The sequence below is a fragment of the Cannabis sativa genome, chromosome 8 (assembly GCF_029168945.1).
Source record: "Cannabis sativa cultivar Pink pepper isolate KNU-18-1 chromosome 8, ASM2916894v1, whole genome shotgun sequence".
In the NCBI taxonomy this organism is placed as follows: domain Eukaryota; kingdom Viridiplantae; phylum Streptophyta; class Magnoliopsida; order Rosales; family Cannabaceae; genus Cannabis; species Cannabis sativa.
Genome location: NC_083608.1, coordinates 41,906,192 through 41,918,291, shown reverse-complemented (window position 1 = coordinate 41,918,291; position 12,100 = coordinate 41,906,192). Strand labels below are relative to the sequence as shown.

At 32.7% G+C, this 12,100-nt stretch overlaps 1 protein-coding gene across 1 annotated transcript; it reads left to right on the top strand.

Annotated features, from left to right (window-relative positions):
- The first annotated feature begins 10,417 nt into the window (after positions 1–10,417).
- Positions 10,418–11,763, top strand: LOC133030325 (uncharacterized). Its single transcript, XM_061102986.1, has 2 exons — positions 10,418–10,863; positions 11,359–11,763. The coding sequence occupies exons 1-2, from the start codon at positions 10,824–10,826 to the stop codon at positions 11,682–11,684; spliced, it is 366 nt and encodes a 121-aa protein (XP_060958969.1). The 5' UTR covers positions 10,418–10,823; the 3' UTR covers positions 11,685–11,763.
- The last annotated feature ends 337 nt before the right edge of the window (positions 11,764–12,100 follow it).

Sequence of the window (12,100 nt, the reverse complement as noted above, 5' to 3'; positions counted from 1 at the left end):
CTCTCTCTCTCTCTCTCTCTCTCTCTCTCTCTCTCTCTCTCTCTCTCTCTCAAAATTCACCACCTTAATACCGGCCTCCAAACTCACTATTCCAACCACCAAGAACTACAGAGGACCACTTGACGCCTGTTGTTGTAGCTCCTCCACTATCGATCGAAGGCGGGACCATGTGGAATAATGGGTAAGTATTTTTTAAAATATTTTGTTAAACAATTGTAAAAGTATAGTTCAATTTTTGGTATCTATGTGATTGTTGTTTGTATTGGTTTGATTTTGATATTTTTGTTTTCTTTGAAATCGCGAGATTTCATTTTTTTGGTGTGTTTTATGGGTTTTCATATTGTTTTTGATTGTTTTACGATATGTAATCAACAGAGTTCTCAATTTTAACAAAGCAAGATCATGGAAGAGCTTCATCAACAGTTTTACAATAGGGTTTTGATAATTTTTCTACCATGTTATCAATGATATGTCGATACTATCTCAATAAATGTATATAATTTGATATGGACTATACTTCACGATGGTTTATTTATAGGTTCTCAATGTGTTCTCGATAGTTTTGCCTTAGTGGTTTTGTTATTTTTGTTATTCTAATTAATTTTCTTTTGGTTTGTATTGAATTATAAGATTGGGTGTGTTTTTGGTTGTATTGTATGATGTTGTTGGGAGCATTGAGGGTTTTAATTAGATTTATGAAAGCGAAGGAAGTATGATGTTGATGGTTAAAATTGACACAACCTTACAAAAAATGTGAGACATTTTATATGAAGAGTTGGAGATTGAATCATTGGCGTATGATTTGAAATTGGAGATTTGTATGTTGTACATGAAAGGCCAACTGGTTACGCCCGAGGTTATTAAGAAATCACATCAACTAAGAGTGTGTTAGAGAAGACCAAAATAATGCCAAACATATATAATTTATGCCATTATTTATGATAAAGGTAAAAAGGGTTGCGAATCTACTGCCCCCTCGTAGCATGGTTGAGGCTTTTATCCCTGAAAAGGATATTGTGGTTGGTGTGAATGAGGAGGTTCCTATCAATATAGGTGAACACCAAGAAGTGTCAGGATTTGGTTAGTTTGATGAGTTCGATACTCCCTACTACAACAATGATCCTATTATAGATTTGAATAGGGATGACGAAGATGAGTTAGTAGTTGATGAAGCCGTAGAGGTACCTTCCGTGAGGTTGGATTGTGCACCAAGCAACCATTGTGGAGAGAGACAATGAAGATCCCGTAATGAAAATTACAATAGACCTCGATAAGGAAGATCAGAAGAATATGCTCCTCGTAGTGCACTGTTCTTTTCATTTGAAGTTTGTACCAAGTTCAAAGCTCTTATGTGGATAGAGGAAGATATACAGGAAAATCATGTCCTGACTACCTCTTTACAAAGTAAGCAATCATGAGCGATACAACTTGACAATTTGTACGAAAATAAGAAAGAATTAAGACAAGTAGTGGGTATGTTTGCACTGAATAACAATTTTTAGTGGATGGTGAAGAATTCCGACACTAATGTGTTGTACATTACATGCAAGGATCCAAATTGTAAATGAATATTAAGGGGGAAGAAGAAGATGCGTTGTGACAACTTTGAGGTTATCATATATCACAACGAACATACTTGTATCCTAGATACTAAACATTCTGATTACTGTCAAGTAGCACCGTGGGTGGTTGCCCACCTTATTAAGGGAAGTACACCCAAGATGGAACTAAGTATAAGGCTATAGACAGAATAAGGGATATGTTTGATAGCTATGGGATCCTAATGAGCTATGTGAAGGCGTGGATGTGCAAGAAGAAGATACTTACATATATTACAGGTACGCAGGCAGTTTCCTATAAGAAGCTAGCTAGATACTTGTACATGCTACAACAAGAGAATTTGAGTACCATTACTGACATTGTTGTAGAGGAGGATCGGTTCAAGTGTTGTTTTGTCTCACTTTGTGCATGTAGGAGGGAATTTACTTTTTATCGTCACGTGATAATTATTGACGGTATATTCTTGAAGACGAAGTGTGGTGGCATAATGTTAGTTGTTGTGTATACAATTCAACCAATCAATTGTTTTTGATTGCTTTGGGAATAGTTGAGAGTGAGAATAATGACTCTTGGACATATTTCATGCATAAGTTGAGGGAAGCGATTGAGGTGGTTGAAAACTTAATGTTTGTGTTGAATATGCATCAAAGCATTGAACATGTTGTACCATTTGTTTTTCTTGACACATGCCACTGGACGTGCTATCACAACATTCTTATGAATGTGAACGCCAAGTTAAAGATTGATGCATGTCCCTCCAAAATATATCAAGTACCATACTCATGGCCGTAGATGGATTGTGATAGACAATTTAAAAAGCTTAGAGAGATGGATACTGCCATTTCTGCATATGTTAAGGGTATAGGATTTGAAAACTGTGCTGGTCCTTATTGTCCAGGTGATCGGTAAAACATAATGACCAGCAATATGTCAAAAGCTTCAACAGTGTGACAAAAACATTCAATAAATATCCAATAACTACTTTTGCTGAATTCATCAAGTCCACACTGCAAACTTGGTTCACTCAACGCCTTCAAAAGGCAGACAAATGTACAACCTCTTTAGCAACACTTTTTGAAAATGATTTGGCAACATAACATAAGGATGCGAGGCTTAGGCGCATCCAACAAAATAGAGCCAATTTGTTTAACGTTGAAAATACATGACCTACGGGCTGTGTCGGGCCTATCCTTTAAAAATGTTGGCACGGCACTCAATGAATCATATTTGTGCACCACATGACAAAACCTATTTTTTTTAAAAAAGCACGGATAAATATAAGTCAGGCCAGCACGACACGCACGAATTTACAATACTATTATTGAATGCACATAGTACCAAATTTATATTTAGATAAAATATAATGCATCAAATGAATAGACACCCAATTAGATACAATAAAATGTAAAATAATGCATAATTATGTCAAAGCAACTTTTATAAAATTATTTTTACATTTTCATCTTACACATGGTTGCTAGATGACTCCAATCCCAATAATAATTTTTTGGGATTTAAATATTATTACCTTAAAATTTGTGTTGGTTCTACGTACCAATATCTTTACATATGGTGTGGTGAATCCTCACTCTTAAAATAGGCTATTACAACAGTAACAATGTCCAAGAAACACAATTCAAAACTAAAATCAATCACAAAACTAAAACATATTGAACTTAATTGAAAATAGACAAAGAAAACTTAACTCGAAAATGGATGAATGATGGATCTTTATTGAATAAGAATAGTAGTAGTACACAATAGAATGAGTCCAAGATTGCAACTCAACACAGTAAAGTATTACAAAGAAATGCCTCACATTGAGGTATATCACTTCAAGAGTGATACTCCCTTTACATCTCTCCACACACAGTCACTATAATCTTGGACTCTCTCTCTCTCTCTAAACTGAATGTGAATCTAAAGTATGAGCTTTGGAGATTGGAACCTCAGAACTCAAAACTCTCTCTTTCAGAATAGAGGAACACCTACTTATAGTTGTTGGCGGAATCCCCTTTAAGTTGGTATTAAAGCCAACTGTTATAACTAACAACAGTATTCTCCAGATTCATATAGATGGACCAACTGACTTGACAGGTTAAATGAGTTTAATTCGACCAACATATAAAAAGTATTTAAAATAGTTATTACTTGGATATGCAAAATATTTAATTTTTTTTTTTTTTGAAGAAAGAGCTATTGAATCAAGCCTAGGATGAGGTTGGTAGGGATTAATGAAAAATGTTTAGAATTTTTACCTCCATCGAACTATTACAACTATTAATGTTTTAATTTTTTTGTCCATAAAAAATTACTTTTCAAGGACTCGTTTGGAACGTTGTATTAGGTAATATTGTATTCTATTGTATTATATTGAATTGTATTAACTTTTATAGACACCTAAATATTGCATAAAATACAATTCAATATAATATCATACAATACTACCTAATACGACGTTCCAAACGAACCCCAACTATTTAATTTTATCTCATAAGATTAACAAAATACTTATAAGTCATTGTTATATCAGAACTAATGTGTAATTTAAAATTTAAAAGTTATTTTATTATTGACTATTAATAAATACAAACAAACTAATTTTAAATTTTCCAAAATCAATTTTTTTTAAAATTTTAAATTAATTTTTATTTAAATTACACACATAGGATGCTTATGTGCCAATAATATATCACCTATATCAGTATTTTTATCAGCTACACATGAAAAAACTCAATAAAAGTCTTACATATTCAGCATTGTAAATTGTTTGGAAGAATTTTTAGTAGACAAACAAATTTAGAGCGCACAATTTTATTGTGGTATAAACTTAGTTCAAGGCAAATTCTAAATAAATACTGAATGGAAAAGTCGGTGGACCACTCTCAAATTGTCATAAAGAGAGTATTAGGGGTGCGTATACGGGGTTATGGAATCTTAGTTGTGTAATTATAAAAATATATTTATAAAAACCCTTTTAAAAACAGAAGAAGAAAATCTCGGTGGACGTCTAATATCATCACAATGGTGAACTTGTCGTAAATGCTTTTTATTATTTTGTTCCAATTTTTTTTTTATACTTTAAAATATATATATATATTTTTTTTATTTTTATGGAATTTTATATAGAAACTCTCATAGCAAATAACGGAGTAATCTATCGTAATTAAAATTTACATATAACGATCCACATAGAAATTACCAAAAAAACTAAACAACCTAAATTAAAAAAAAAATTAAAAATAGTATATAGTGTAATTTTTCTATTTTATTTCATTATTTTGGCTTGTGTAACCGGAGGATGCGCATTAGTTGGTCTCTTGCTATCTTACTTGGTGAAAATAATATCATCTACTACCAAACAATTCTGTAGTTGGCAGTATAAAATTGAATAGTATTTTATGGTCTCTTGTGAATTTTTTACTGACCCTACATCGTATATGGACGTTTCGTTAAAGTTGAATAGTATTGGTTTCTCCCATGAAAGGCAGCTGTATCAATACAACAACTACCTAACAATTTTGGAAGACCTTGACTTTAATCCTTCACCATAGCTTTTAGGCAAAATATCGACCATGTGATTACACATACCCTACCAAACTGTTATCTAGAACAGATTCTTTTTTATTTTTACTAAATATATTGCTAATTTTTTGGATTAGATTTTCAAGCCTTGGAAACCCTCACAATAAGTAATGTAAAATAGATATTTTTTAAAATATTTCAATAAGGGGTCTTTTAGTTTATTTATTTTAGAAGAAATGATTTTGTTTAAATCTCTTAAGTAAATCTAATGAGAAAAAACTCAAGAGTAAAAAGGCCACAAAAAAATCTGTTAATGATTGGCTTTAGCAAAAATTATTACACTGTGCTAGTAGATCAGCAATCAAAGTAAAATAATGAGCAAATATCATGGAAATTATTACATGAAGTAACAATGTCTTGTTACTCTTGTATTACAAAACCCAAGTAAAAGACAAAAGATACTTGATTTTTATCTTACGAACAACGCTCACACAATCTAATATCATCTAAAGCCAATGCCTTAGCACCATCCACATTTCCCAGTCAATTTCCAGGCAGCCATCACCTCCCTCACCACATTTCGAATCACCATCCCCATCTTAATCCAATTATAAGGGGTCTTTTTATTAACATACAACATAAAAGAACTATACTTAAAATAATATTTACACAAGTATTGTCACGATTCGAACCCTAAACCGTGTCAGATATGTAATATCTATAACTTATGTGGTCAAGTATTGTCATCACACCATCCACTAGACCCCTAGCTCTCAATACCAATCATAGAAAACGTCATCCAAAATCGGGTAGTCGCACCTAATAACCACCTTAATACCGAGGCTCAGATTCAATTCACTCCTTGTAAAGATTTTAGGTCTTACAGATGAGTACACACCCAATCTACCTATGATGACACAAAGGTCGTGAAAAAACAATTAATATGCACCGAACATGATCAACATGGCTCTGTATAACCAAAGCAGGCAAATAATAAGAATAACAAAAGAACATATTCCTTTTTATTTTTTAGAAAATTCGACAGCACAACGGCTGTATTTTCAATAAACTCAAAAATCATAACCTGCATAAATATTTGTACAAAAATATATTTGGCACTCTGTGCCCTAGAACAGTCTAGAAAAATATCCAAATTAAGTTTTCAACTTTTCAAACAATTTGCAAATCATAAGAATTCGAATATGTCTAATGTTATTCAACACATATAAACATCAAGTTAAGTCCCTGCCTATCCCAAGTCGTTAAACTTTGTCCAAAAGACGATCTTAAGCTCTCAAGTCTCGAGCTCCAATTGTTTATTTCAATCTTAGATATTACTCTCACATATACCATCAAATGGCTAAATAATTATCATCATTGCATTCTACATTCAAACGAGTCCAACAACATATAATATAACTATATTTAAAGTTTGGAGTTCTGAAACTTTACCTAAGCGGTGCACATTAACTATCGGTGGCGGAAAAAATTGATGTACCGGAATCGTCGCGAAAAATAGGTGTAGCATGTATCAAAATGACCACCTTGTCGAGTAGATCACACCATGACAACCGTTTGTCAAAATAGTACACGATACCATTAGAAAGTCGTCGAAAAGGGGCAGAGCTACAAAAATGTCACTAGAAAAAGTAGCGAGTTGGGCAAAATAGCTTAGTGTAGGTCGTTCTCCTCGACAATCTAAGTATAATGGTAAAAACGACTCGTCAAACAGACACCGAAGGTGGCCAGAAAATCTGTTCGAAATTTGAACCTCCAAACTTTGACTTGCAATCCTAGGATAACATCGGGGAAAGGAGCGGCGTCGCTTGGCGGTGAGGTCACCGGCACCTTGGGGTTCGAATGGTCTGGCGCATGGGGCCAGATGGTGGCCAGAATGTTGGAATATCTTTTACCAGGATCTAGATTTACTAACAAATATGTTTTTGACATCCTAAATATGAACTTCTAAAACAATATAAAATAAACACATAAAAGGTATGAGAAACCTTACATTGGTTGCAGCGGAATTAAATGACTCATTCCGCTCAGATCTCTAACTCTTGTATCCTTTCTGTAGCAAAGTATCACTAAGATCTGAGCCCGAAACTCCTTCTGTTGTTTGGATTCTTCACAGTCTTACACACTATGATTTAGGACTCACTTGCTATGTGTGGGCATGCACTCAATCACTAAAGGCTTGAATTTGGTTTGTGAAGAAGGCTATAAGATTTCAAAATTAGAAGAAGAAAGGAAGAAGATGAATTCTCATAAACCTAGAAAGAAAAACTAGGTTTTTAGCTTTTGAAGCATTAGTTGGATAATGAGACCATATATTTCCTTTTATACTAATTTCACCTAGGGTTAGGGTTGATTTATTTGGAGTAAAAAATAATAAAAATAGAGCAAAAATAGCACCTAGTGGCCGGCCATGAAGTGGGCCCTATACTAGTTAGATTTTTGCCATTTTTCTCAACTATTTTAACAATTTTTCCTAAATACCACTTTTTGCACTTTTAACCCTATAAATGCCAATACTATTTATTTAATAATTAAAATAATTGTCAAATAAAATTTTCATATATAATATTTATTAATTAGTCTCGATAAAGTATCTTAATTAACAAACAAACCCTAAAATCCTATTTCTTCACAATCAAGCCATATCTTAGCGAAAATTCATAAACTAGACATAGTCTAATTTTAGAATTAAAATTGATTAACTAAAATTAATTCCCTGAGTCTTACAAGCGGTTTGTCTCAACTAGTATGGGGACCATGGGCCGATATAACTGAGCTTCCAATAAGCAGATCTAGAATTTACTAAGTAAATTCTCTAACTTATTAATTCCTCATTGGACCACTATAGAACTTGGAATTACACTCTCAGTTATATAGAACGCTCTATATATTCCACGATATAGATACGCTATTAGTTATCCATTGTTATAATCCCAATAATCAATGATCATCTATAGATGATTTACATTGCATAGGGATTAATTTACCTTACACCCTTCACTGTATTTTATCCTTAAAATACTTAGCTACCTATAAATGATATTTCACTGAACTAATATAATCAGAAATGAGTACTCAACCATTTATCTCTGTTAAGCCAAGCTCGAAGGAAATCATCATTTCACTTCTATGTCCGAATAAAAGCTATAGATTCTGTATTTATGATTAGCGCTCCTACTCAATTGAACTACCATGTTCTTAACCTATACGACATGAGAAGAACTATTTGGTCGACTTTAACTAATAGATTAAAGAACACAAATAATGCAACTGAACCAGAACCTAACCATCTCAGGATTGAGATCATTTGATCTAGGATCAACTATGTGATATTGAATTGAATAGATATTACAGTAAGTTTATCATATCTAGTTCAAGTTCAATATCGGTCTCTTCCAATGCAAACTCCATGCGTCCAACCCAAACTTACTTTAACCAATGCCCTGGAAAGGACATAGCACTTATCCAAGGTGCAAGTAAACTACGTTTTAGATTATCATATCAGTTAAACCCTGTGTACTGATAAATCATAGGAATATATTTAACCACATAATCTTGATTACTTTCCACTGTGTTGACGACACAATAAACAAGAATATCAATGTGATAATGATTTGGATGAATTTATAAATTAAATAAACATATAAATGATCACATGAACCAAAAGTCATACTGAGTAAGTAATGAGAAATAAATTTGTTTCTTTATTGATAATTGAATAGAAAAGATTACATTGAAATAGATTTTTATTTAGGGCACAAAGCCCAACACAGAGATGGGTCCCCGGAGTCACGTCGGTGATGGAATTTTGTGAATTTTCTTTTGTAGTTTGAAGAGAGAGAGAGAGAGAGAGAGAGAGAGAGAGAGAGAGAGAGAGAGAGAGAGAGAGAGAGAGAGAGAGAGAGAGAGAGAGGGACGAAGCAGGGTTCTGCTTTGTTTTTTATATATACATATATATATATTTATTATATATATGAATATTTTTTCTTCTTTTGACTCGGTCAAACTGAGGTCTTACATTCTCCCTTCCTTAAAGAAATTTCATCCTGAATTTTAAAGTACAACCTCAAATTGAAAGTTGAACAAGTGAGTCAACTACTTTTAATTTTGTGTGTCTTTCTAAATTATTATTTACTTAAACTTATTATTCATCTTGCCAATCTAGCAAGCTGGTGTTGGCCATTTTTTAACATCAACAATATTTAAATGTCAAAGTTAATTATCTGGCTAAATTTTCCCTATTTTATATTGAAATTGACCAAGTCAATTTCATCAATTCTAATTCTTCTAATTGACCAAGTCAATTTCATCAGTCCTAATTGTTACTTAAAACGATTAATTGAGTATGTTTAAACAAATTAATGAAAAAAATGGTGGGGACCATGAACCTCTAAATTCAAGCTCTAATACGTTTACAGTGAATTCATTAGCTTATGAATTTCACATAATTCTCCTATAGACTCAGAATTAAACTCTTAAATTCACAAAAGGGTTTTTTTTTTTCATAAATATACAACAAAAATAATATAATTACAAAAAATGTGTAAAAAAAAATTATTTTAAAAACTTATATATTTTGAAAACTTATTACATCAAACCATACATTTTAATCATTAAATAATAAACTATGTTTATTAAAACTTAAAATAAACAATTTCGTAAAATTAATTAAACAGTTTTATAAAAATAAACAAGTTAAATTCTTTTCATTAAAAGATAAATGTTTATTATCTATTTTAGTATGAATTATTATAATTTAATAAGATTTTTTTTTAATAAAATACAATATCAAAATTATAAACATTAATGTATATAAATATAAATCAATACTTAAAATTACTAAAAATAAACATGACACATAGAGTGATATAATAAACATATCTGAATATTATTATTTTGTTTATTAAAATAGTATGTTTAATAAATAGAAAACAAAATAAACATATATATACAAAGTATTTTATATTATTAGTATGTTTATTATAATTGTAAACATAAAAACAGACATAAACAATTTATACTATACTAAAATAAGTATATTTTTTTTTTCTATTGTTTCTATATATTGATTATTTTCTAATGAATTAGTGAACGAATTTTCTATTGAAGTATAATTCTTACATCAAAAAATAAAGGGATATTGGCGGCTAAACCCCCCAAACTTTTGGGTTTGTGACAGTTAACCACCAAAACTCAAATTTTGGCGGCTAAACTACCTGAACTCCACTTCCGTTTTGGTCCGCACTATTCCGTCACTTTGGCTCCGTTTAATGGTAAAAATGGCTTACGTGGCACAATCATTGTCAGCAACTCATGCCACATTGGCATTAAGTCATACCCAGAATAAATTTAAAACAATATGACATAAGAAATTTAAAACTTAATTAAAAAATTAAATTAAAAGAATAAATTTAATTAAAACAGAACTATACCCAGAAAAAAAAAACAAAATTAAAAACCCAGAACAAAATTTAAATAAAAGAAAACTAAAAAATAAAAGGGAAATAAAATCAAAACAAAATTAAAAGTGGACAGAACCACACTTACACTTAACCCCTTGTCCATTCGAACCCCTAACACAAAAAACCTCACCATCTCTTCCACCATTGTCGTCTGCAACAGTGGAAACCCACACCCAGCCCCGAAGTAAGAAAACCCAGCCCCGAAGTAAGAAAACCCACCCCATTCAGGCGACGGTGTAAGGAGGCGAAACAGCAACAATGACATACCGTAGGCGCGGTTCGCACGATCCCCCACCTGGTAAAATTTCTAAACTTTTAAAATTTTAGGGTTTATGTTGAGTGTTTCTGGTTCACGTGTCGTTGAGCAGGGAAAATGGGTTTTTATAATGGGTTGGGATTAGGTTGTTAGGTCAAATAGTTAGATGGGTATTAAAGTGGCTTTGAATATTGAGTAAAAAACAAAGGTCTGAGGAAAAGAAGAATCTTTTCTCACTGTCGAGGGTTTTGTCTTGATCAGTGGGGTATCTTGATCAGTGGGGTATCTTGATCAGTGGGGTATATGCTTTTGATATTTCACGTGGTTTACAGTTGACCAAAAGGAAATGGTTTGCACATGTGGGGTGCGTTTTGGTTTTTGTCTTTTTGTCCAGGGGCTAATTGTTTGGGGGGTTTAGCCGCACTTTGTTAACTTAACTTCCAATGTTTAGTTTAGGCTTTGTGCAGGGGCTATTTGTTGGTTTTGGTTTTTGTCTTTGTATTTCTGGTTCACTATAGCTTGTTGTGATTGTGGCAGTGAATGAAGAGGGTGAATTCACAGTGAAGCTTATACATGGGGGTTTATGGTTTTCCCCATTTGGAAATAGAAGATATGAGGGAGGGTGTTGGGAGTATTTTGATCACTGTAAAATTGAAGGTTTTACTAGACATGATTTGGAGGACATGGCAAGAAGCCTTGAATATAGGTTTCCTTTTGGTTTCCTGTACAAGCCCCATGGGAAGCATTTAAACATGGGTTTCATGGTTGTAAACAATGCTTCAATTCAGCTCATGTTGGAGGATTTGACAGGTACAATTTTAAACTTTTTTGTTTGTACATATGTTAGTTGTTTGATGTCATAGGTTTTATTGTTGTCAAAGTTGATGAGTTATGGTTGTTGTTGTTCTTTTTGGCAGCTAGAAATAATGCAGAGGCTAATGTGTATCTGGTGCTACCAGATCCACGATTAACGGATGGAATGGGAGGAGGATGCTGAAGCTATTAAGATGCAGGAACCACAACAGTCTTCAAAAGTGGAGAAATGTAAAATTGAGGAGCTGCCTGAAGGGTGTACTGTTGTTGCTGATGTTGTTGTGAATCCCCCAGGGCATGTCAATGTAGATGACAAATTTTACAATTTCTTTGTCCACTGGGGTGAATTTTTGGCAGCAGTTGCAACAGAGGAGGTGATTTCAGAAGAATTGCAAGAAGCAATTGAGATTAGTTCATCATCTGATGATTCAATTGAGGTGGCCTCAAATGAAGTGGACTCAATTGA

Bases quoted from the DNA above. Each gene is read 5' to 3' on its own strand.
- LOC133030325 (XM_061102986.1), top strand. From the start codon at position 10,824: ATGACATACCGTAGGCGCGGTTCGCACGATCCCCCACCTG. The intron at 10,864-11,358 runs GTAAAATTTCTA...TGATTGTGGCAG, and splicing joins TTCGCACGATCCCCCACCTG to TGAATGAAGAGGGTGAATTC.